Source organism: Camelus bactrianus, chromosome 33 (genome assembly GCF_048773025.1).
Source record: "Camelus bactrianus isolate YW-2024 breed Bactrian camel chromosome 33, ASM4877302v1, whole genome shotgun sequence".
NCBI lineage: Eukaryota > Metazoa > Chordata > Mammalia > Artiodactyla > Camelidae > Camelus > Camelus bactrianus.
Window position 1 is genome coordinate 5,223,306 of NC_133571.1, and position 23,664 is coordinate 5,246,969.

Genomic DNA, 23,664 nt, shown 5'->3' on the forward strand with positions numbered 1-23,664 from the left:
CTGTGCCTGTAAACTTCCATTTTCCCTTGTTGTATTTGAAATGGAGCCTAATGCTATACTGAGGTCTCTTTTCCCCTATTGCAATAGTTCCTGAGTAAGATCCGTTTTTGCTTTTTAACGGCTGTCAGGATCTGGTTTTCCCTCGATGGTCCTATAAAGTACAGCCAGCAGAATCTCAAGATGGATTGTGTAAGAGTATGATGGGAGTATTTTATTAATGCTGAACTTCCTGAATTTGAAGGTTGCACTGCAGTTTCACAGAAGAGGGGCTGGCAAACATTTTCTGAAACACAGCCAGACAGCAAGCACTTTAGGCATAGAGGGCCCCATGTAGTCTCTGTCACATATTCTTTGTTGTTTTTGTTTTGTTCTTTACAATCCTTTAAAAATGTAAAACCAGTTTTAGCTCAAGAGCTGTGCAAAAATTAGGGCTGAATTTGGCCCATGAGCCATAGTTTGCCAACCTCTCATACAGACAACGTCCTTGCTCTTAAAAAATATGCAGTGAAGCATGTAAGGGTAAAGGGTCATGATGTCAAATTATTCAGCAAAAATAACGATAATATGTGAGAGAGAAATAAAACGCATGGCAGCATGGTTCAGGCAGCTCAGGAAGAAAAGGATGAGAACTCTCACGAAGCACAAGGCATCCTGTCACCAAGGTCGCTTCGGTACATACCCATGGGTCCAAAGGTATCTGGATTCTCCTGTCATCACCAACAAGCTCCGACAAGGCAACATAACTGGCACTGTGACCCCATCTGGGTGCTTAAAATCCATGACAACCTTGAGGTAAAGACAAAAACATAAAGATCAATCCAAAACATCATACGCTCCAAGAGTAAGAATGATTCATTGATTCTGGCTGTCTTTCTAGGCTAGCAGAGATTGAAACATGATAATGCTTATAGAATAGCATGGCACAGGGGTTCTCAAACTTATGTGCACATGAGAATCAACTAATGACTGAAAAATACACCTAGCCCACAGAGAGACTCAGCAGGTCTACAGCGAGGCTCATGGATCTGCACTTCTAACCATCACCCTGGGCAGTTAGGACGCAGGTGGGCCGAGGAGCAGCCCTTCCATGCAAAACACCAGGGCGGCGATCAAACGCAAGGGCTCAGGAGCTGAAATACTCATGTCCTGGCTTTCTCCTTTACTGGCCGTATGACCCAGGACAAGTCACTTAACTCCTCTGTGGGACTTTTAAATGAATTAAATATATAATGGATATAAATCACAGTATCTGGCACATAATAAATATTTAAAAAAAAAACCTAGCTATTATTATTCATAGGATATTGATAATTAATAATCCAAAGAGAAGGAACTATTAGGCATCCATTCTCACATAATCCATCTTATGTCTTTAAAGTCATGCAACATTTTGGATATTAGAGGCTGATTTACAAGAGATAATCAAAGAACACAGGAAGATTTTTAGTGATTGGAAATATGATCAAATATTATGAACAGCAACCTAAAAAGACACAACACCCAAGAAAACGCTTTTGTGCTCAGGAACCCAAACACCAATTAAATGACTTCAGTCTAACTACAGGAGCATGTTATGTTAGGACGAATGTGAATTTAAAAAAGGCAGGTCACAGGCCTAAAAGATATTTTAAGTGAACACATCAATCTATTTGAAAAATAAATATGACAATCAAATATCAGTGGGATAAATATAATTTAGCATTAGTACCTTCATTAAAGGTAAACTTAGCACAGTACCTGGCATAAAATAAGCATTCAGTAACTATTACCTACTATTATTAATAATAATACTGGATCAAATAAGATAATGCACATGAAAATTCTTTGTCAACCGTATAAAATGATACAGGTCTGACCTGGTTTTTCCTCTTTCTCATCTGCCCTTCCAATCTAAGTCTGGAAAATAAAGTAAGATGATAAAAATTTAATTTTCCAAACAATTATCTGTTCCAAATGATGTCACATAAACTCAGCGTCATACTCCAAAAGCATTCTATTTTAAAACATTACAGATGAATTCTGAAGTTTTGGGTATGAAATGTACTGATACCTGCAACTTCCCTGAAATGTATAAATAAAAGAAGATGGACTGACAGACAGATGAATAGGGATTTGATAAAGCAAATATATTAAAATGTTAACTGTAGACTCTAGGTGGTGGGTCTAGGAATTTACTGTGTAATACTATCAACTTTTCTGTATGAAAACTTCATAATCAAAAATGTTGGGGAAGGAGAAGAAAACCCCACTGTGACTCATTTTATAAGTCAATACATATATGTTTCAATTTTCTGAGTAGACACTAAGGTCCACACATAAGAAAGAATAATAGTATATTTATTAATTATTTTATTAGAGATGATCAGTTGTGGCTTAAAGGAATACAAATTGTCTGGGTGAAAACTTTTGATGAGAAAATATTCCAAGAGACTACACTGTAACTCATTCTTCAGACAAATATTTATTAATTACTGTATGAGGCATCAACGATTCTAAAGGTAAATAAGAGACATATTCTCTGCCCAAACAGAAGTTACATGTTCTGGCTAATTAATATTCAACATGTTTTACAGACTCACAGACACAGAATACAGACTTGTGGTTGCCAGGGGAGAGGCGGGTGGGAAGGGATAAACTGGGAGTTCAAGATTTGCAGATACTGACTGGTATATATAAAGCAGATAAACAAGTTTATACTGCATAGCACAGGGAAATATATTCAAGATCTTGCAGTAGCTTATGGTGAAAAAGAATATATGTATCTTCATGTATGACTGAAGAATTGTGCTCTACACTAGAAATTGACCCAACATTGTAAACTGACTATACCTCAATAAAAAAATTTTTTTTTAATATTCAACATGTTTTAAAAACACAAAATACATATATATTTGTGAAATTCAAACGCGTCTCCTATCAACAGAGTAATGATTTTCAAATAGGAAAATCTCAGTTTCAACACATGATTAGAATTGACAAGACAAACTCGAACATGATACTAATTAATGTAGAAATATTTGTGCTGAAATATATGTCGAGTTTCAAGGAAGAAAAATGTATTACCAAATAATCCAAATGTTATGGGGGCTATGTTAGAAAATGCAGAGAATACTTATCCATTATTATTATTGATGACCATGATTGACTTGCTGGAGAAGCCCACAGAACTCAGGAAAAGTTTGCTTACTGTTCATCAGTTGATTATGAAGGTTATGATTTAGCACACAGATGAACATCACATGGGAGAGATGCACAGGGCAAGGAAAGGAGTTCAGAGCATCCATGCCCCCTCTGGGAGCACCGCTCTCCCAGCCCCTCTACGTGTTCACCAACTTGGAATCTATTGAGATTTTTATGGAGACTTTATCACACAGGCATGATTAATTACTGACTCCATTTCCAGCCCCTCGCCCCTCTCCGGAGAATGAGGGACAGGGCTGAAATCTCTAAGCTTCTAACCATTGCCTGGTCTTTCTGGTGGCTGGCCCCTATCCATCAAAAATCATCTCTCTAGAACAAAAGACACTGCTATCACCCAGGAAATTCCAAGTTTAGGAGACTTGTGTCTAGGAAATTACAAGGGTTTTAGGAGGTCTGTGCCAGGAACTGGAGGCAGAGATCAATATTTATTTTTTCTATTATCTCACAGGTCTATAAAGTGAGAGTATAGTTTTTTTGAATTTAAGGAAATAACTTTTATTTATAAAATTAAATGTATATTTTCTATGAAAATCAAATTTTCCTTAAAACATTTCATCATAATAATAAAGTATTATCAGTATCATCATAGTATCTGTATCTTAAATGCAACGCTGGTTAAAGATCACAAAAAAAAATTTTTTTTCCCCAAACATTCACTAAGTATTCACAATCGATAATGCTTCCCTGAAACTGCTGAATCATTCTGCCCTGTGACAGCTTCGCTCCACAGGAGCTTTTTCCAATTATTCTTTTTGGTTTTACCTATTTTCTTTATTTTCTGAGATGGCAGAGTCAATAAAGATTAAGTTCCTAGCAAGCTCATGGGGCATGACTGAGGATAATGTTCAGTTCAAAGCAAACAAACAAAAAACTCTAGACATTCTGATCTTATAAAACCTTTAACACAATGAAAACATAATACAAAGAAAACCCTAGACACAGCTCACTCTGTCACTCAAGTAAAGATAAGACAGATAACAGAAAAGCACGTGAAACGTATCTCCTCCATGTCGGCTGAACAGGAAAATGAAAAAACAGAATGCTACTGGGAACATTTTTGAGAAAGAAGATAAACTTAATTCTGATCCTTATTGGTTAAAAATAGGCTGAGATCAACCTGTGGAAACCCTTAAGGGCTTATCGACAAGAAACAGTATGACATGAAGAATGATACGTGATTCACAGAGAATGATGAAAGCTGAGAGAAGTGACTCTATTTAGCTGGAGAAAACATTTCATTCCTGAGAATTCAGCAGACTAGACAGAAGTCCACCTGTTTCCCATAGCCTGCCAAATACAAATCTTCTGTAGTTGCACTAGCATTGTCACAGGACCCAAATGAAGTCAGAGTTTGCTTTTTACCCTAAATAGCAAATAAGTGAATCCACAAACCTCATAAACATGTCTGCCAAGTCTGGACAAGTGGGAAAGGACGGAAGGAAAAAGGGAGAGAGACATAGTAGCAGGGATACAAGATGGAAGTTACAAAAATACATCAGAAACATCTATTAACACACGTTCCCTGGCCTTACAAGTATAGAACCCCCCCATATTATGAGATGATTAGTCCACTGTGGCGAAGAAGAGGAACTTTGAACATTTTTAGTAAAAGAAAATACAGCTTTTCGTCTCTCTACAAAAGATGGTATTCCCAGAAGTACACTTTGCTAAACTGAAAAGCAGCTGGAAGAGAAGCTTGCTGGTACATCAAATTTTCCAGAGCAGAGGAATTAATAGCAATTTTCCCTAGGACACCTTGGAGACCAGCGGCTGATGTCAGTGACCTTCAGATCTCCTACCTATACTGTGTAAGCCTGCTTAGTTTCCGTCCTTCAAGAAAAGTTAAAATCAAGGACCACAACAAATCTGTTTCCCTTCCTTGCCTCCTACTGGCAAGGTACATTTAAAAACAACAACAAAAACATCATCCATTTGCTAAATTCCTTGAAAACTGGAATCTCAAGATTACCAAGTTTTATGATACTCAAAGGAAGGAGCCACACTGTTGCTCAAATGGCAACAACAACACACCCTGGAATCAACACACAGGACATAAGACCTCCCACTTGAAAATGACTAAAGAAAGCAAGTTCTGCTCCCTTGTCCTGAAGTCAGAAGCAGTTTTCTAAAGTGCAGGCCTTAATAGCTTGGTCAAAGGTGGGGAGGGAAAATCTCATCCATGAAGATGAGATGGTACCTTCTGGTATTTAAGAGTGATTCTGTAACAGAAAAGAACAAATCGGACTCCATATTAGATCTGTTTCTGGCTTTAACCCTCTGTGCTGTTTTCTAGGCTCAGTCTTGCTCCCTCTGCACCTTTTGTGATACAATGTTGCCTTTAGCCTGAAATAGACAGGAGGGCCTATTCTCAAGGCCCTGACCATTAAGGATATTAACACTTTTGCAACTTACATAAAGATGACAAGTTGTAGAATAGAAAATAACATTTGTTTTGTGAGAGGTTTTACAGGGGGCACCATGACCTAACCCACGTGGACAGCTACAAGAGCAAAGAATTCCTACACCAAGAAGTTTGTAAGAACCAACCACACCCCCTCTCCTTTTTAGTATAAAAGGAGCCTGAATTCTGATTTAAGATTGTTCTCCAAGATATTTAGTCTGCCATCTTCTCTACCTGCTGGCTTTCTGAATAAAGTCGCTATTCCTTGCCCCAGCACCTCATCTCCCAACTTACTGGCCTGTCATGCGGTGAGCAGAAAGAGTTTGGACTCGGTAACAATTCTGCAAGTAGTAGATACAGCAGCTAAATACCACTGGAGCCCAAAGGAACTTATTTCTCATTGCTTCTGAGAGTGAGTGTGAGAAGTTGAGCATCATTTGATGTTTCTGATGTGAAAACTTTCCTAGTTGATCGTGTGCCGTGTACACATTTAGGGGACATACCTGGGAACTTGTCTACAGTACTGCACATGTGAAACAAGCAAAATGAGACCAGACTAAAAGTTTAAAAGACAACATCACAAACAAATCGTGACTAGCACACATCAGTAAATTCCACCTTGCAAATATAACTCTGCCTAACAAAACTAGGTCTTAGCTGCTGAATTAATAGATTCTGCCTTCTCTTCCTCTTCACCTCCAAATACAGATAATTTCTGAATGGTTTTATCTGGCTGAGCTCAAGTGGAATGTAAAATGAAAAGACAAGGCATCTTTTAGTTTAATGGTCTAAACACATTGCCAGTGACATAGTAGAGAGCAAAATATACATTGCATAACAGAAAAATAAGCCTGAAAATGAAAACCTACTAAGTTGGAGGCACTTTGGCTATCACTGAATATTCAACCGCTGAAACAGCTATGAGAAAATATGATCGTGCTTATGTGTTTGCACAGAGACCACTTGCTATCAGCTCTCATTAATTACACTGTGGCTTCATCTGTTTGCAGGAACTGTGGCGTGAAATCCACAGCCATCCAAAAAGGGACTCCAAACAAGTCAGTCACAAACCGTTTCAATAAAATTAAATTTTACTCTGTATAAGATAAGCCTACAAAAGTAATGAAACAGCTTAGCTTAAAAAAATTGGGGGGGGGCTGATTTTATCCTTATTTACTTGTTAGATTCTGCCTAGTAAATTATATTCCACAAATATTTGGGGTGAATAAATAAATAAATTCATCATAAGTAATTTATTTGGAAAAAATAGGTGGTATATTTTACATTTTTGGAGAGACTTCCTAAACTGCACTCCTTCACTGCCAGCTCCCCAGAAGAGAGGACATGCCTCAGCTGATTGGTTAGCCTGGAGCCAAACCTGCTTGGATGAGCCCTTTCCTGTCTCTTTTTCAGATCTAGCTGGTTTGCAGAATCTAATTTATGCTTCTTCATGTCCTCTGTTACAGGGGCAGCCTCTGCCTCTATGGGAGAAGTCTCCAGTTGTCCCAGGGTAAAGAAAAGTGTGTCTAATTTAGAGGTGAAGTATCAACAAGTCCACTTGGCTACAGATCCAAAGCCATGACCTTCCATGTTTTCTCAGTATTGAATTGACAGTCTGTTACCCATCTACCTTTCATCTCATTTCTCAGTTGATTACACAGTTAGGAGGAAAAGACAAAGATGTCCTTTACTGGCCCCCTAAAGCCACAAGCCAGGATAAGAGGTAAAATGAAAATGAAGAGCTTTCCCCTTCCTGTCCTCATCATTTTTTAAAGCACTTAATTAGAATCCGCACATGTGGTTGATAAGATGGTTTTGTCTTATCAAACAAACAGCATTAGTTTTGTAGTCACAGTATCAGCATGATCACATAAGCTCAGCAAAAGCCAAAAAGCCAAAGTGCTGAAGTTAGTGATGGGAACTAAGCAAATGCACAAAAAGACAAAAAAAAAAAAAAAAAAAAAAAAAAAAAAAAACACAAAAACCTAGTAAACAGTCTTTGCATCCAGGAACAAGATCAGATTTTCAAACAACCTCTTGTTAGATTAGATGACCTGATATTTTAAAGATTCTTCAGATTTAAAATACTGCTTTCTATCTAAAATTCTACCTGCATACTGCATGGGTTGCTTTAAATCATGCTTTCAGTAGCTTCTTTACCAGTTCACGTAAAGTGCAACTATAGAAACAAGCCAATGAATAAACATGAACCTCTACTTCTTCATCTGTAAAAATAAGGACATCACCCTCTACTGCTCAAAGATATTGAAGGGACTGAATCATACATGTGGAAAAGTTTATCACAATTCCAGACACATACATTTTAGTTTTGTTTATTTATAGCCCGCAGCTACTATCTTTTGCCACTAGATGGCAATGCTGCTGCAGTAAATTGTTGCACAAAAGGAAGTCTGGATTTTAACTTCTAAAAGTGAAATGTGTAAAACATTAATTTACAGGGCTTTTCCTGGCATCTGATGAACTGATAAAACTTTGGACACCTAAAAGAGACTAAAATGTTCACTTTCCTGTAAGAAATGAAAGTGCTAATGGTGCCTTTAATTTTCATTTTAAACTCAATTCACTTTAATTAAGAAATGTGAGAAATCCTATTGTATAAGACATTTGTTGATGGCTAATAAAAATGAATATTTGAATATTTACCTCTGACCCCAAACTGAGAGAAATGATCTCATCCTCAAAAGCAGAATGCGTGTCAATATGAGCAGGAATTCCTGAGACAGAAGACAGGACAACACTTAAGATGCAAATTCCTCAAGAGACTAAGTGTAGAATTACAAGGGATTAAAATCAACACAGGTAACAAACATAAGCAAAGTACTCTAGGAGTCAGTTCCAGCTAAAAAATATCTTTGCTCTTAGAGATTTACATAATCCACTTAGTTATGAATTATAAGACTGGAATTTTAAAAGAAGAAACACTTACCCTGTCCAGGTTCATACTGGTTCACAGTCAGTTGATCAGGTTTATGTTTAATGAAACCCTCCTTCAGCCATTTCTCCAAAATGCTATCACAAAGGTCAGGAAGACCTGAACAGTAATCATACAGGTGAAACGTATTATTAAAATAATTACTTCACATGTTTCACCCAAGAATAAAAAACAAAGTCACTGAGTTAAAAATCACCCAACTTTTAATTTAGCAGTCAGATCCAAACATAACAGTAAACTCACCAGCAGAGCAGAAAAGAACAAAATCTTAAGACTCTTTTGAAGTTATTTTATTGATTTTATGAAATAAAACATACAAAAGAACAATTCTGTGGACAACAATTTTAGTATTTTGTAAAATAGCAATAAAACTACAAAATTTACTATATTGTATACTGGAAATAAGCGTGACCACTTTCTTTTGTGTTATCTTAAATTATTAATGTCTTTTAAATTATTTCTCTTTAAAAAACACACTTTTCGAAGTGGAACTAACTAACTTTTATTGGATTCATAAATGTTATTTCTTGAGGCAAAGGAAACCTTTAAATAAGATAAAAGTCATTAAAAAAATAGATAAATTTAACTCCAACAAAGAATTCTACCAAAGGACTAATATCCAGATTTTATAGTAAACTCTTAACTGATATGTTAAGACAATCCATTAGAAAAAACTGGCAAAGAAGATGAAAAAGAATTCACAGAAAAGGAAATAAAAATGGCCAACCTCACTAGTAATCAGGTAATTATAAAATTAAAAATTTTACCATAGCACAAGTCGCTAGGGGTAGGGGGGAGGAGGTACACACCTGGTGAGAAAATGTCGGTATAGCATTTTTAGGGTGCAATTTGTCAATGTCTATTAACATTTTTAAGTGCGCAGAACTCTGACACAATTCTAATTTAGTAGTTTCCCTTGAGAAACTCTTGCTGAGTGCATAAAGAGGTGGACACAAAGATATCCTCTGCAGTACAACTTGTAAAAGCTAAAAACTAGAAATAACCTGAATGTCTATCAAAAGGAAAGTAACTAAATAAGCTATTATAGAACATTTAATAAAAAGAAAAACTATGTAAGATCTCCAAGACATACTGTGAAAAGAACCAGTTGGAGTGATACATGCAGTACATGAATACACAATTTATAACATATAACATAACACTACACGTTAACACTATATACTTTTTATAGGTTATTTGGATGTAGACTCATTTATGAGGATTGAAATACTGTCTCTCCTCCCTACCTTACACTCTGGTAACCATAAGTTTGTTTTCTATGTCTATGAGTCTCGTTCTGTTTTGTAAATAAGTTTATTTGTGTCCTAGTTTTAGATTCCAAATATAAGCGGTATCATATGATATTTGTCTTTCTGTGACTGAGTTCACTCAGTATGATAATCTCCAGGTCCATCCATGTAGCTACAAATGGCATTATATCATTCTTTGTTACGGCTGACTAGCGTTTCATTGCATACATATATATATTTATACACTACATTTCCTTTATCCATTCATCTGTCGATGGAACCTCATTTAAGTCGCTTCCATGTCTTGGCTATTGTACAAAGTGCTATGAAAACTGGGGTGTATGTGCCTTTTCAAGTTAGAGTTTTCTCTGGATACACGCCCAGGGGTGGGATTCCTGGATCACACAGTAACTTTATTTTTAATTTTTTAAGGAACCTCCATACTATTCTCCATAGTGGCTGCACCAAGTTACATTCCCACCAACAGTGTAGGTGGGCCCTTCTCCTCCACACCCTCTTCATATAATGGTACTGCTTCTGAAGAAAGGTGTGGGAGTAAGCATAGCGTTAAAAGAAAATTAGATTTTAGATTTAGCTTTATCTGCATGTATAAAATGTTTAACACAAAGCTGCACTATTCAGTTAATAAAAATGTTTTAAATTTAATCAACTCTTTTGAAAGTTCAATTACAAATGATATATGAAAAACACCCTCAAACATGACAAAAAATATTTTTTCTGAACCATTTATTATTTATTAACAATCACTTACCCCCAGGTAATGGCTTATCTTTATCTACATTGTTGTTCTCATACTGGAATTCATAGCCAAAATGCTTTACTCTTCGGTGTTTTAAGGATTTTTGAACTGTATGAAGAGAAGACAGTAAATTAGAACCTCTGCTGCCCTATTGATTTCCTGCCTGGAAGATCTATCCATTGATGTGAGTGGGTTGTTAAAATCTCCTACGACTATTGTATTCCCATCAATTTCTTTCTTTATATCTGTTATTTTTTGTTTTATGCATTTAGGTGTTCCTGTATTGGGTGTAAATATATGTTAACAAGTATAATATCCTCTTCCTTTAATGATCCTTTTATGATTATACAGCATCCTTCTTTGTCTTTCTTTATGGTCTCTGTTTTAAAGTCTGCTTTGTCTAATATAAGTATTGCTACCCCTGCTTTCTTGTCATTTCCATTTGTATGAAATATTTTTCCATCCCCTCACTTTCAATCTATGTGTGTCCTTCACCCTAAAGTGGATCTCTTATAGGCTCATGTTTTATTATCTAATCTGCCACTCTATGTCTTTTGATTGCAGCATTTAGTCCATTAACATTTAAGGTAACTATTGACAGATAAGTATTTATTGCCATTTTAAATCTTGTTTTCCAGTTGATTATGAATTTCTTCTTTGTTCCTTCCTTACTCTTTTTGCTTTTCCATTTGTGGTTTGATGGTTTCATCCACATTATGTTTGTGTTCTCTTCTTTTTGGTTTCTGTGAATCTCTTGTATGTTTTTGATTTCTGGTTACCCTGTTTTCCAAGTATGTTAACCCCTTACTACATCTACTTACTTTATCCTGGTAATCATATAGGCTCAAACACATTCTAAAACAAAACTCTGTTTTCTTACACACCTCCCCTAAATTTTATGATTTTGATGTCTTCTTTTACATCTTCATGCTGTTCACTGTAGTTACCACCTCATTTCCAGTTGTGATTGTTTTCATATAAATTCTTACTTCTTTTCTGTTTAGAGAAGACCGTTTGACGTTTCTTTTAGAATAGATTTAGTACTGCTGTATTCTTTGTTTTTGCTTGTCTGAGAAACTATTTCTCCTGTTCTAAATGACAGTCTTACTAGGTAGTGTATCCTACATTGCAGGTTTTTTCTCTTTCAAGACTTCGAATATATCTTCCCCTCTGACATGCAACGTTTCTGCAGAGAAATCAGCTGACAGTCTCATGGGGGTTCCCTCATAACTCACTGTTTTTCTCTTGCTTATCTTTGCCTTTTACTTTTGCCACTTTAACTATATTATGTCTTGGTGTAGATCTGTTTGGGTTCCTTATTTGGGTGCCTCTGTGCTTCCTATACCTGGATATCTGTTCCCTTCTTTAGATTTAGGAAATTTTCAGCCATAACTTCTCAAATACATTTTTGATCACTTTTTCTCCTTCTGGCACCCCTGTTATACATAGAATGGCATGCTTTACATTATCCCATAGGTCTCTTATATTGCTTTCTTTTCTTTTTTTTTCCTTCCATTTGTGTTTCTATCTGTTGTTCTTACTGGGTGATTTTCATTATTCTTAATCTCCTAGGTCACTTATTCATTCTTCCGCATTATGTCGTTTGCTATTTTCTGCCTTCAGCTTGGCTTTCATCTAAGCAATTGAGTTTTCTGATTTTAATTGGCTCCTCTTTATAGTTATCAGGTCCTTTTAGTCATCTGCATTTCTACCAACAGTCTTTCTTAATTCCTTCAGTATTTTTATTATCTCCTTTTTGAACTCAAGCTCTTGTAGACTGAAGAGGTCTATTTCATTGTCCTTTTGGGGATTTCTCTTGTTCTTTTAATTAGGAGTGGTTCCTCTACATCTTCATTTTACTTATATTTCTCTACCATCTATGAATTTAGAAGTAACAGTTATTTACTGTGGTCTAAAGGGCTGTTTTTATGTGGGTACATCCCTGTGTATTTAATGTGCATTTAATATTTTTGTTGCAAGGGCTAGTTTTAGTATGAATGCCTGCCACGTCATTCCTCCATGTGTGCTGGCTGCTACCCCCTTGACAGGAGGTATGATTAGTGTAGTGGTGACCAGAGCCTGGACTGGATGTTGAACAGGGCCTCCTCTGCTCTGTGGTTTTCACAGCCCTGTTGAGCTCTGGGTCCACAACCCAGTTGTTGGAGCAGAAGCCCCCAGATCCATTTGTGAGCTGCTATGGGAGGTAGGTGGGACTTCAGCCCTTCCACTGGGAGAGGGGCCACTGAGGACTCCTCTACAGGAGATGTCATCCAGGCAATGTACTCTGTGCTGTGGAGTCTACTGTCACCCCCTGCGCAGACTCACAAAGTACTGTTTTTGGTGCTGTCCTCCATCTTGCCTCAGCTGGAGGAAAGCTGCCAGCCTGCCCAGGTGTCCCTCAGCTGCTATGCTCATAAAAGCCATCAGGGTAGATCCACTGAAGTCAGGTATCTGGACCCATGTAGTCATGCACCTGATTTTCTGTGGGCTACAGGGTCAGTCAAGACCCCAGTCCTGCCTCCAAGTGCATTTTTAACAGCCAGCCTGCCCCAGCCACGCACCAGTTCTCCATTTGGACTTCCTACATGCATGAAGCCCAAAAAGGCTCCAGGGATGCAAATCTGCCAAAACTGCCCAGGACACGGCTCAGACCTCAGCCTCACCTCTGAAGTTGAACAGCCCCTGGGAATGGGCTCAGACCTCAGCTCTGCCTCCACTTGGGGGCAAGCCACAGGCAACTGTGCTTTCCCAGAGCTCCCAGAGGTGGAGCTGCCCCAGGCCAAGAGGGAGCCTGGAAGGAGGCTGCTATGGTGGGGTCCTGCACCTTCCCTTGCAAGTACCTGTTAACAATGGGGCTTTTTATGGCAGGGCCACATCCTGTGTGCAAGTGACAGTGGGGGCCTCCATGGAGGACCTGGGCTCCCGCACACACACTCCCAGCCTCAGCCTGGTACCTCACTCCAGATCTCCCAGGCTGTCTCCGTGTGGCCAACCCCAGTCCTCTCCCTGAATGTGTCCTCTGAAGCCCCAGCCTCAGCGCCCAGCTCCCACGTGCACCAGCAGGCTACGTCTCGGGCTGGGGAGCACAGCTAGCTGTCCTGGATCCTCCACACCAGTTTCTCTCTTCTGCCTGTCTCAGAGCAGCCGCTGTGCTGCCCTCCCAGCGCATGAAGCTCCCTTTCTGTCCTGGCTGGTCTCCCTGCTGGTGCAGGGGAGGCTGAGGAATCTTTTCCTCTTTCACCACTCCTTGCCCAGGGCACAGGTCCCGTCCCAACTCTTTCCATGGAGATTCCTCTTGTGGCCCTCTTAGAATAAGATCTTTTGCCAGAGTTCAGTAGGTATTCAGTGAAAATTGTTCCACAACCTTCTATTCCATCATCCTGAAGCCCTACCACCACCATACTTTAAATCATCTCTAGATTACTTACAACACCTAATACAATGTAAATGCTACCTAAAATAGTTGTAAATACAATGCAAATACTATATAAACAGCTGCCAACATGTAGCAAGTTCAAGTTTTGCTTTTTGGAACTTTCTGGAATTTTACTTTTTCTTCAAATATTTTTGATTCATGGTTGATTGAATCCATGGACATGGAACCCACAGACACAGAGGGCCAACTGTATGTAAAAGGGCTTATAAATGTTAGTGCTACTAATGTTGGCTAATATTAATCAGTTTGGAGTTTTAAATTGATACTTATATAAATGCTATTTATTACTAATGCTCTTAAGAATTGTTGGTATGACTTACCTAATATTGGATCCGGGGTACTTTAAGTAATTTTAAGGAAATATTAGTGTTTGAATAAACTATATGAGGAGAAGGAAAGATCAGTAACATTTTGCATTAAACTTAAATATCAGATTTAAAGTTTTACTTACAATTTTGATTGTCTGTATCTTCTGTCCAGTTAACACTTTCCAAAAGCATTTTCTCATCCTCAGAAGAAATAATTTCTTCTATTACCATGAGGCCTGGAGGCAATGCTTGAAGCCCCAACTCTTTCCAAGGGGCTGTGGGAAACCAAATTAAAACAGTCAATATACAACCTTAAAGTTCTCATATACTAATAATTCTGTCCAATAGCCATTTATCAGTTCATAAAACCCCAATCCTCATTTTCAGAAACAAGAATGCTGAAAGATACATAACCTATTAAAAATGCAAAAATAAAAGCCAAGATAAAAATTATGGTACATTTTATTCACTGCAATTACTAATAGCACATAGAACAGTATTTACTTAAATATTTTGTTTGAACATGATTGAGCCACTCTTTAAATCTCATTAAGAGAGAAGGTTTCTCATAATATCTACCTCCATAAACAAATCAGATCCTAAATATGAATACAAAAATTTTTGAAGTTATTTTTCCCCCTAGGTTCATGATACCAGCTATGATCAAGTAATAGAAAAGTGTAAAATAACATAAAATTTCCTAAAAAGTCATTTTCTAAAAAATTATTTAGCATGTATTAATTTCTGTCCTTCAAAGTTTTATATAAGTACAGCTCTAGAAGGAAAAGAAAAAAATAATTTATGATTAGATAAAAGAAATAGTGTAATTCACATTTACTATCAGGGATCTGATCATTCATGTTACACGTATGACTTCTGAAGCTTTTCTACAGAACAGTTTTCATCTTCGAATCATTTAATATAAAGATTCACAAAAATAATAATACAAATATCTAGTAGATTTATTAATATATAATGAATATGAATAGTGAATCATGCCATAAGTATTTACTAAGTGTTTACTATATGTCAGTTATTACATTATTTATTCAAATTATATAAGGAAAACTTAGGGGAGAATTTCTTAAAGACAGGTAATTTATAGTACAAGTAATTCATATTTAATTTTCTAAATATATATGTATTCTTTAAAAAGAACTTTAAATACCTCTTGTATTTGTTATTCAGTGGCTCTCTGGAAGCAAATATCAAAACAAGTATAAAAATTTGTGACACAGTTCTATTCTCTTTTCTTTTTTTTTTTTTTTTTTATATTTTTTATTCTCTTTTCTATTCTCTATCATTTTTACTAAAAGTAATTTCCAAGATTATAAACAAGGTTGTAATAATCTTAGAAATACACCTGGATCTATTATAGGATTTCAGATAGAAAACACTCCAAAACTCATTTTATGCAATTTCTTACAGTGTTCAACATACTGAATGAGAGGAAACCCAAGGACAGTATTTTTTGATTAAGACTTATTCCTAAACCAATTTTTAAAAATGGATCACAAACACATAAAATATGAAAATAATCTAGTTTTCAAAATCTGAAAGCTTAACACAGATTTAAATTAAGTACTTACAGACAGAGAATTATAACTTCAAAAATATATCTTTAAAGGAGTTATTTAGTTTCCTTTGAATCTTACTATGAAAAAAATACAGTTGATCAGATTATACTCACCTACTCACTCACAGCTTATCTAAACAAAACTCTTTAACTGCCTAAACAGTTGGAAAATCAATATAATAAGGGAGACTAGGTGTCTAAATCAAAGTTCATCTCAATATATCTCATTTCCATAGGTGTGTGGTGAAAAGATGCAGCAATTCCGTAAATCAGTCTGTAAAGCTTTTATTTAAATTAGTTAACTTAATTTATTTAAATAAAATTAAATTAAAAATCAGTTCCAAAACCACACAATCCTGTTGGACAGCCCAGATATGAGCATATGAACATCTCCATCATCACGGAGTGCTCTGTTGGACAGCTCCACTACAAAGCTTTGGGGATCCTTGGTGGCTAAAGGTACTTCTCCATAGTCATGAACCTTGGCACATAATCGTCTGGATCACAATTAATTGTTAAGTGATTAACTGGAAGCTTCTGGGTAGACACTGTAAAATAAATTGGTGATCTGAACCCTCAACATTAAATTCTGAAAAACACAACTCAGTAGCAGAGTTCCAAAACAAGTAACATATACAATAAACACACCGTTAGGTTGGTGGGACCAGCTCCTTAGATGCAGGCTATGTCTAAATCAGCTCCCTTCAACTACTAGTCCCATGCTTGTGCAAACTAAGCACTTAAAGAATGTGAAACAAAAAGGGGTTGCTTAACTCTTGTCCTATTTTGTTTCACATAGCTGAAACTTCCAACTTAGCTATGAAAAGACAACTCACACAAAAGCAAACACCATTTTCAAAAAGATACTTGTATGATAATACCTTTTTCCACAAAATTCAAGTACAGAGTGATCTTTTGTCCTAAGTCATCCACTATTTCTTTTCCACTGAGAGTATCATAGGCTTTCTTGGATTCTTCTGTAGTTCTGTATCTTACAAATGAGTAGGGTTTATTCGGTGGCATTAAGAGAGCATCCACGAATCCACACTTCTCTAACACTGGGAGCAGTTGCTTCCTACTCACACTGTTACCTAAACCACCGTTGGCAACAACCAGGCTCTTAAGAAAACACAAAAAAGAAAGTAACATGAGCAGTTGACATCGACCTGTTACTTTAATTTAAATAAGCTTTAAATAATAAGACATTGTAAATAATACTGATTTCTAAATATTATTCAGTAAAATATTCATTTTTTAATGACCATACATACAAATTAAAAGATAACTTCCACTGTTCATAAATAAAAGTTTAACATAATGAAAGAGAAAGAAGAGGCAGAAAGGAGAAGAAACAAAGATTTACAAAATGCTTGCTTTTTTGCTAGACATTGTGCTATATACTCTTACCTACTTAATCCTCGTTAACATAATTTCCACAACAATCCTACAAAGTGGGTGATATTAGCCCCACTTCACAGAGAAAGAAACTGAAAAGCAGAAACATCAGGTTAAGGTAGTGATTAGGTGGAGCTGGGTTTCAAACCTACTTCTGTCAGTTTCTAGAATCCATATTTTTGATATAACCGTTACACAATGTTTACTAAAAACTAATGGTACTGGCTCAAAGAAAAAACAATTACAAGTACTACTGAACATAAAATAGGAAAAAAATGTCCTTTGTATCTGGATTATTCAGTCATTTTGCAATTAAATTTTGTTCCTTTAGGAGTACCATGCTTACTTCTTGTCATTTGCAATCCTGGTCAGCTTCATTCAAGGGACTGGGGTGGGGAGAGGTGTCCTATTTTTATTCTGACGCTTATGACCTGGTGCCCTTATAGTCTCTGTGCTTAAAAAAAGTTCTACACGGTGTGAAGATCTTCACCCTCTGCAGCAGAACGAAAGTGAACCTGATAGCCTACTCTCATCCGTTTCACCATTTATACCACGTATTGGCAAACTTTTCTGAAAAGGGCCAGATAGTAAATATTTCAGGCTTTGCAGATCATGTAAGCCTCTGTCATAAATCTTGTTTTAATTTTTAAGAACTCTTTAAAAATGTAAAATTCATCCTTAAGCCAGATCTGACCTGAAGACAGTAGTCGGCCAACCTTTAATTTACACAAAGCTGGAATGTAGAATACAATGTATATATATGTATATACATATAATGTGAATATCTAGAACCTTGTTTTAAAGAATATAAAAGAATCATTATAAAATTGAATAATAAGTAAAGCTCTGCTCTGTTATGAGGCAGTCCATACTTTGTATGTATGCAAGTATACACATAATCAACACACTAATATGGTACAAAATTTATTCTCAGATGTCTTGGCCTGGACCTCATTTATAAGGTTTATAAATTAAAGTAACAAAATCGTTTGGCTACATGCTGTCATAGTTACAACATTTCCACATTCTCAAATCTAAGGAACTGCAAAGGCTTTATAAATGTCAAGGACCCACTGCCCCATATAAGAATTGGGGAAGATGGTCAAGAGGTGACTGGAGGAATACTTGTGGTCCTCAGAAATGCTGTCCAAGTGATTTGTGGGCAATTCTAAAGAAAACCACACAAAAATAAGTGTAATGGGGAGGAGCTTATTTACTATTATACGAGTTATATAATATACTTAAATGCAATTAATTGTTTTAAAATAATTGTTTTATTTATACTTTTTCAGCCAAGCAATTTTCCCAGTAATGTGAAGAAGAGAATTCAGATTTTTTTAAACTCATCTTCTCCCCAGATAATTTGAAAATCATGGCTCTAGAAAAATCTAACAACCATCATAAAATTGCACAAAGGCACCTATACTTACATAGTGAAAAGACCATTTGTTCTCCCTTAGGTAGATAATATATAATTGGAAGTCCTTCTACAACTGTTTTCTCTTGTTTTAAAAATATTGAGAAGAAAAAATAATCAAGCCCAAATAAAATGACACTTTGGAAGCCACGAAGGTGAGATTAAAGCTTCTAGAGATCTGAGAGAAAAGTCAGTCCCAACCAGAAACAAATTTCAGAAGCAGCAAAGAAATTTAATCTGAGACAGGAGGGAAGGGGGCAGGGCACAACCATTAAAAGAGTGACACAGGATACTACATAAACTGGTTAGAACCACCTAGGTCCAAGATGGCAGAAGAGTCAACTTTCAGTAGACCTTCAGCCTCATTATACACTCATTGTAATATATTAGCATGCTAAATGACATGCCCACAGGTGCCATGACAGTTCCCAGGCTGAACATAAAAGACCAAAGAGTAGGTGGGGCCCAATTCATGGAAACCCTCATCCCTTCCCCCAAATAGGAATAATCCTCCCACTTGTTTGCATATGAAATTACCCAGCCCATAAAAACTAACCAACCCCCCCCACCGCCGGCCGCACCGGGGGCCACGCTCCTGTCCAAGAGGGACCACATTCTGTCTATGGAGTGTGCATCTCTCTAAATAAACTTGCTTTCACTTTACTATGGCTTGCTCTTGAATTGTCTCCTGCACAGACAAGAACCTACCCTCCAGTAACAAACCCATTTCTCTTCTTACTACTTAACGCTTGAGAATTGACGCAAGTAGGGTATGTCAGTATAATCTTCTGAATGCCTCACAGCCTCAATGGCTCTTGGCAGGAAGTGTATGCAGACATAGTAATTCTAATCTATTATCTACTCCATCCTTTTTAGAGGGATTTGGTTTAAATTCTCTCAAGTCATTAATAGTTAACAAAATCTAAGTATGGGCCTTTTACCTGCTAATATTATATCTCCCTCAACAGACCACTTATTCCAAAACTATGACGCAGCACAGAAGACAGCATAAGCAAGACATAAGGAAAGAGTACTGGTCTGAGACTCAAGAGATCCAAGCTTTAATCCCAGCTTCACTTTCTAAATTGTATTTCTTTGGCCCTCAGTTAGATGCTAGCTAAGCTTCCTTATTATTCTTATCCTGTATCTTTAGAACCAGAAAGAATATCGTAAGACTATTTTATATTCATGTGGTATTTCAATGGCTAGGAAGTATGATCACATGCATGTTCTCTTCAGAATCTAACAATCCAATAGGATAAAAGGGTACGTAATACTATGTCCTTACAAATGGAGAAAGCTGAGGTCAAAGGGTACTGCTCATGAACAAAGAAATGGAGAAGCTAAGAGTTAAACTAAGTTCTAAGCATTCATAGCCCAGGAAGTAAAACAGAGCAGGATCCTGCAGAGCCCTCCCGGGCACAAAAGCCTTTCCATGTGCTGTTTCTTATTTGCAGGAAAAAGCCCTCAGCCTCCTAGACCTTCCTGAATACCAAGGAGCAGATTCAAACAGTTGCTAATCAGGGAAGTGAGGGAATGCAGAAACAGAGGAGGAGCACTCAAGAAACAGTGCAGCGATTAAAGCAGGATCCATTGTTCTTAACAGTATCTTTGAGTTCTGAAGGAACTAAAGCCCCAACCCAAGTGGAGGATGGTAACTTCAGACTGAGCACAAGATTCCTGGAGCACCGCCCTATTACCTCACCACCAACCAATCAGAAGAAAGTCACACACCCTGCAGCCCTCACCCCAAATTTTGCCTATAAAAACTTCTCCCTGAAAACCATCAGGGAGTTCGAGTTTTTTGAGCAAAAGCCACCTGTTCTCCTTGCTTGGCCCTGCAGTAAACCTTTCTCTTTCAAACACCAATGTTTCGATATGTCTGGCCTCGCTGTGCATTGGGTACATGAACTTTTGTTTGATAACAGAAGTGTGTGTGTGTGCGTGTGTACATACATACATATATAACATTTAATCACTGCCCATCAGATAATAAAAAGGCTTAGTAAATACGGTCTACTAAATAAAAAATGTTTCATAGCAAATAATCAAAATACTTTATTACAGAGATAAAGTTAGGAACAGAAGATAGAAGACTGCATTCGGGTACAAAAGATTTAGGTTTCTATTCAGTATCTCACCCAGTGGACAGATCACAACCTCGCAGAACCTTAGCTTTCTCACCTATATCAGACAGATTTCTAGGGAATTAACTATAATAACGAATATAAGCATGCTTTGTAAACTGTAAATAGTTGCAGTCTTCTTGTCAACACAGAACCACAGCTTCCTCTAGCTCAACCAACACAATCAATGGAAATTCAAACTAAACTAGGTTATGTCCCAAAATAGAAAGTGAGCAGGTCCTGTCATAGGTATATTTAACATAGATTGTAACATATTATGGAACAATTACAGCTTTCTTCTCTGAGCAATTATTAACAAATATTACTACACACTATTATTACTACACAGTATTATTAAAACACACTAACATGCCAATACATTTACATTCAAATGACAATAATAGTTTTAGGTCACCTGAGTGGCATAGGATACTGTCTCAATGCCTTCATGTCTCAGCAAAGTATGCCTGGCCTTCATCTGTTTCCTTAAGAACTTCTTCTCAGTTTTACTGCGTTTGTAATTACTCTGGTGGTGGCTATTCATGGTAATCCTGGAGAAAACAAACAGACAAACAAAAACCACTACAAAAGTCAACCTTAAGAATCCTGAAGGGTCAATTATAAGAATGCTATTTATATATTTTATAGTTTATAAATGTTTCTATGTATAAATGTTTCTATGCGTAAAAGCCCTAAACATTACTCTAGTAAACCAGATCTGACTGACTGAAGTAAATATACAGAAAAGTATACCCTATCATTACTGTATTAGAGAGCATTTTTCTTACAGTAAAGCACAAATTAAAGCTTTTATACAATAACCTTAATAAATTTCACATACATAGTTCCAAAGTCCAACATCTGACAAAAGAAAAAATAATTTTCTTTTTCAAGGTAGTACACATTTCACTCTGGGAGGGGTCAGCGATTTCTGGCTCCAAATACTAAGGCACATTCTGGCTTGTGCCCCAAAAGGCCATGTCATTCTTATACAACTTAATCATCAGCTACACAGAGGAAAGCAACACTGCAATCTTTCTGATCATTTTAATGAGGACCCCTGGCTATTCAGTCATTGAAATATAATTGACTTGCTCTCCTCTTATTTTCATAATAGACACTCCAACCTAGACCACGTTTATTTGGCTATAAGAAATGTCAGGAAGAATTGGAACTTTTCTGAGTGTCCCCATTAAAACTGAAAACATGCCACCCTGTCTCTTACATGAGCTGCAATCATTTTGCGTTGGTCTCATTATGCAATACAAGATGCAAATGTTCCAGTCGCCCTTCCCACCAAACTGCAAGGCCCAGAAAATAGCACACCAAAAATATCTTGTTTTATCTGTATCTTTTCCTTATAATTTAGTGTTATTTGTTCAATATTTGAGAAAACAGGAAATAGGAATAATAAGTATAAGTATAAATGCTACTGATCTACTGACTTTTAGTAAGATTACAAAGTAGGATTGGTATCTTTCTTCTTAATAATTAGCCTATTTTTATAGAAATGCAAAATTTTCCCCCACAAAATTACATGATCTGTTTAAGGGTTAAATAAATATCATTTGCAAAATAACATTTATGCTGAGAGTTTAAGTTTGCAAAATTGATGTGCAAAATTAATTACTGTAATCTGAAATTCTGTGAGCCTTGTGAAATATTAGCTTACATTTTGAGTTTTCAAACTTACATTAATTAAAGATTAAACAATCAAAAACTATTTAATATTATACTGTATAGCACAGGGAAATATGTACAAGATCTTATGGTAGCTCACGGAGAAAAAAATGTGACAATGAATATGTATATGTTCATGTATAACTGAAAAATTGTGCTCTACACTGGAATTTGATACAACATTGTAAAATGATTATAAATCAATAAAAAATGTTAAAAAGAAAACGATTTGATAATGTGGAACTTTCATTAGAGTATAAATTTAAAAGTTAGCTCACCATAGAAATATTGATAATTTCATAAACCCCTAGGAAGGAGGCTAAGCATCGTGCCATCAGAAATGTTTTTCTTAACATGGAATATTCAGAGTTGAGATGTCATTCATCAGATTAAGTAATACTTATTCCACTTAGTTCTGTTTCAGTTAAGATAAATTTCTGCTCATTGTTGGCAAAAGCGTTGGGGTGGGGAAAGGTTCCCATATTGTTACAAAATTTTGGAGGGAAGTTTAGCAATATTGGTTATTTTAATGGTCATTCCTCTTGACTCAGCAATTCCACTTCCATAAATACATCCTTGAGCAAACAATTGCACACATGCATACACACACACAGAGACATATATACACAGATGTTTGTATACAGATACATATACACAGATATTTGTTGCACCATAGTCTATATATGCAAACAAAGGAAAACACTGATAACAAACCAAATATAAGGACACAGATATATTAAGTGAAAGACAAAGCTGCACAAAGTATGTGGAATGTAGTCTCTTCAAAAAATAATGTACAGGTAAATGTGTGTGTTAAAAATATAGAGGAATATGCGGTAGATTGTTAACAGTGATTATCTCTATGGGATTAAATTAAAGAGTTCTACTCCATGTTGTTTGAACATTTATGATTCACTCATTCGACCAATATTTACTAAACACCTACAATGTGCACGTAATTGTCTAGGTGCCAGGGATATAGCAGTGAACAATACAAAGTCATGAGCTTGTAATACTATTGAAATCAAAAGAAACAACAAAAATAAAGTTTAGAATTTCTGGAATTTCAATTATTACAAGGAACTTCAACTATTACAAGGAACTTCAACTATTACAAGAAAATAAATAAGAAACACTCATTTCATTACTCCTGTTGAAATT

General features: G+C 36.4%; 1 protein-coding gene across 8 annotated transcripts in view; it reads right to left on the reverse strand.

Moving 5' to 3' along the window:
• Window positions 1–23,664, reverse strand: part of LOC105068463 (CWF19 like cell cycle control factor 2) — a 234,241-nt gene that overhangs the window by 129,933 nt on the left and 80,644 nt on the right. For 7 of the 8 annotated variants that reach the window (XR_012503771.1, XM_074356909.1, XM_074356905.1 and 4 more), the window contains 7 exons: window positions 21,239–21,374; window positions 16,767–17,004; window positions 14,453–14,584; window positions 10,578–10,673; window positions 8,550–8,654; window positions 8,267–8,337; window positions 680–786 (listed from right to left, as the gene is read on the reverse strand). Coding sequence is in view for 7 of the 8 variants with exons in the window: in XM_074356907.1 (XP_074213008.1) it covers window positions 680–786; window positions 8,267–8,337; window positions 8,550–8,654; window positions 10,578–10,673; window positions 14,453–14,584; window positions 16,767–17,004; window positions 21,239–21,374 (885 nt within the window). In the remaining variant the exon portion in view is untranslated. Of the gene's footprint in view, window positions 1–679; window positions 787–8,266; window positions 8,338–8,549; window positions 8,655–10,577; window positions 10,674–14,452; window positions 14,585–16,766; window positions 17,005–17,292; window positions 17,313–21,238; window positions 21,375–23,664 lie in introns of those variants that run through there. The other variant, XM_074356910.1, reaches the window with a different exon arrangement.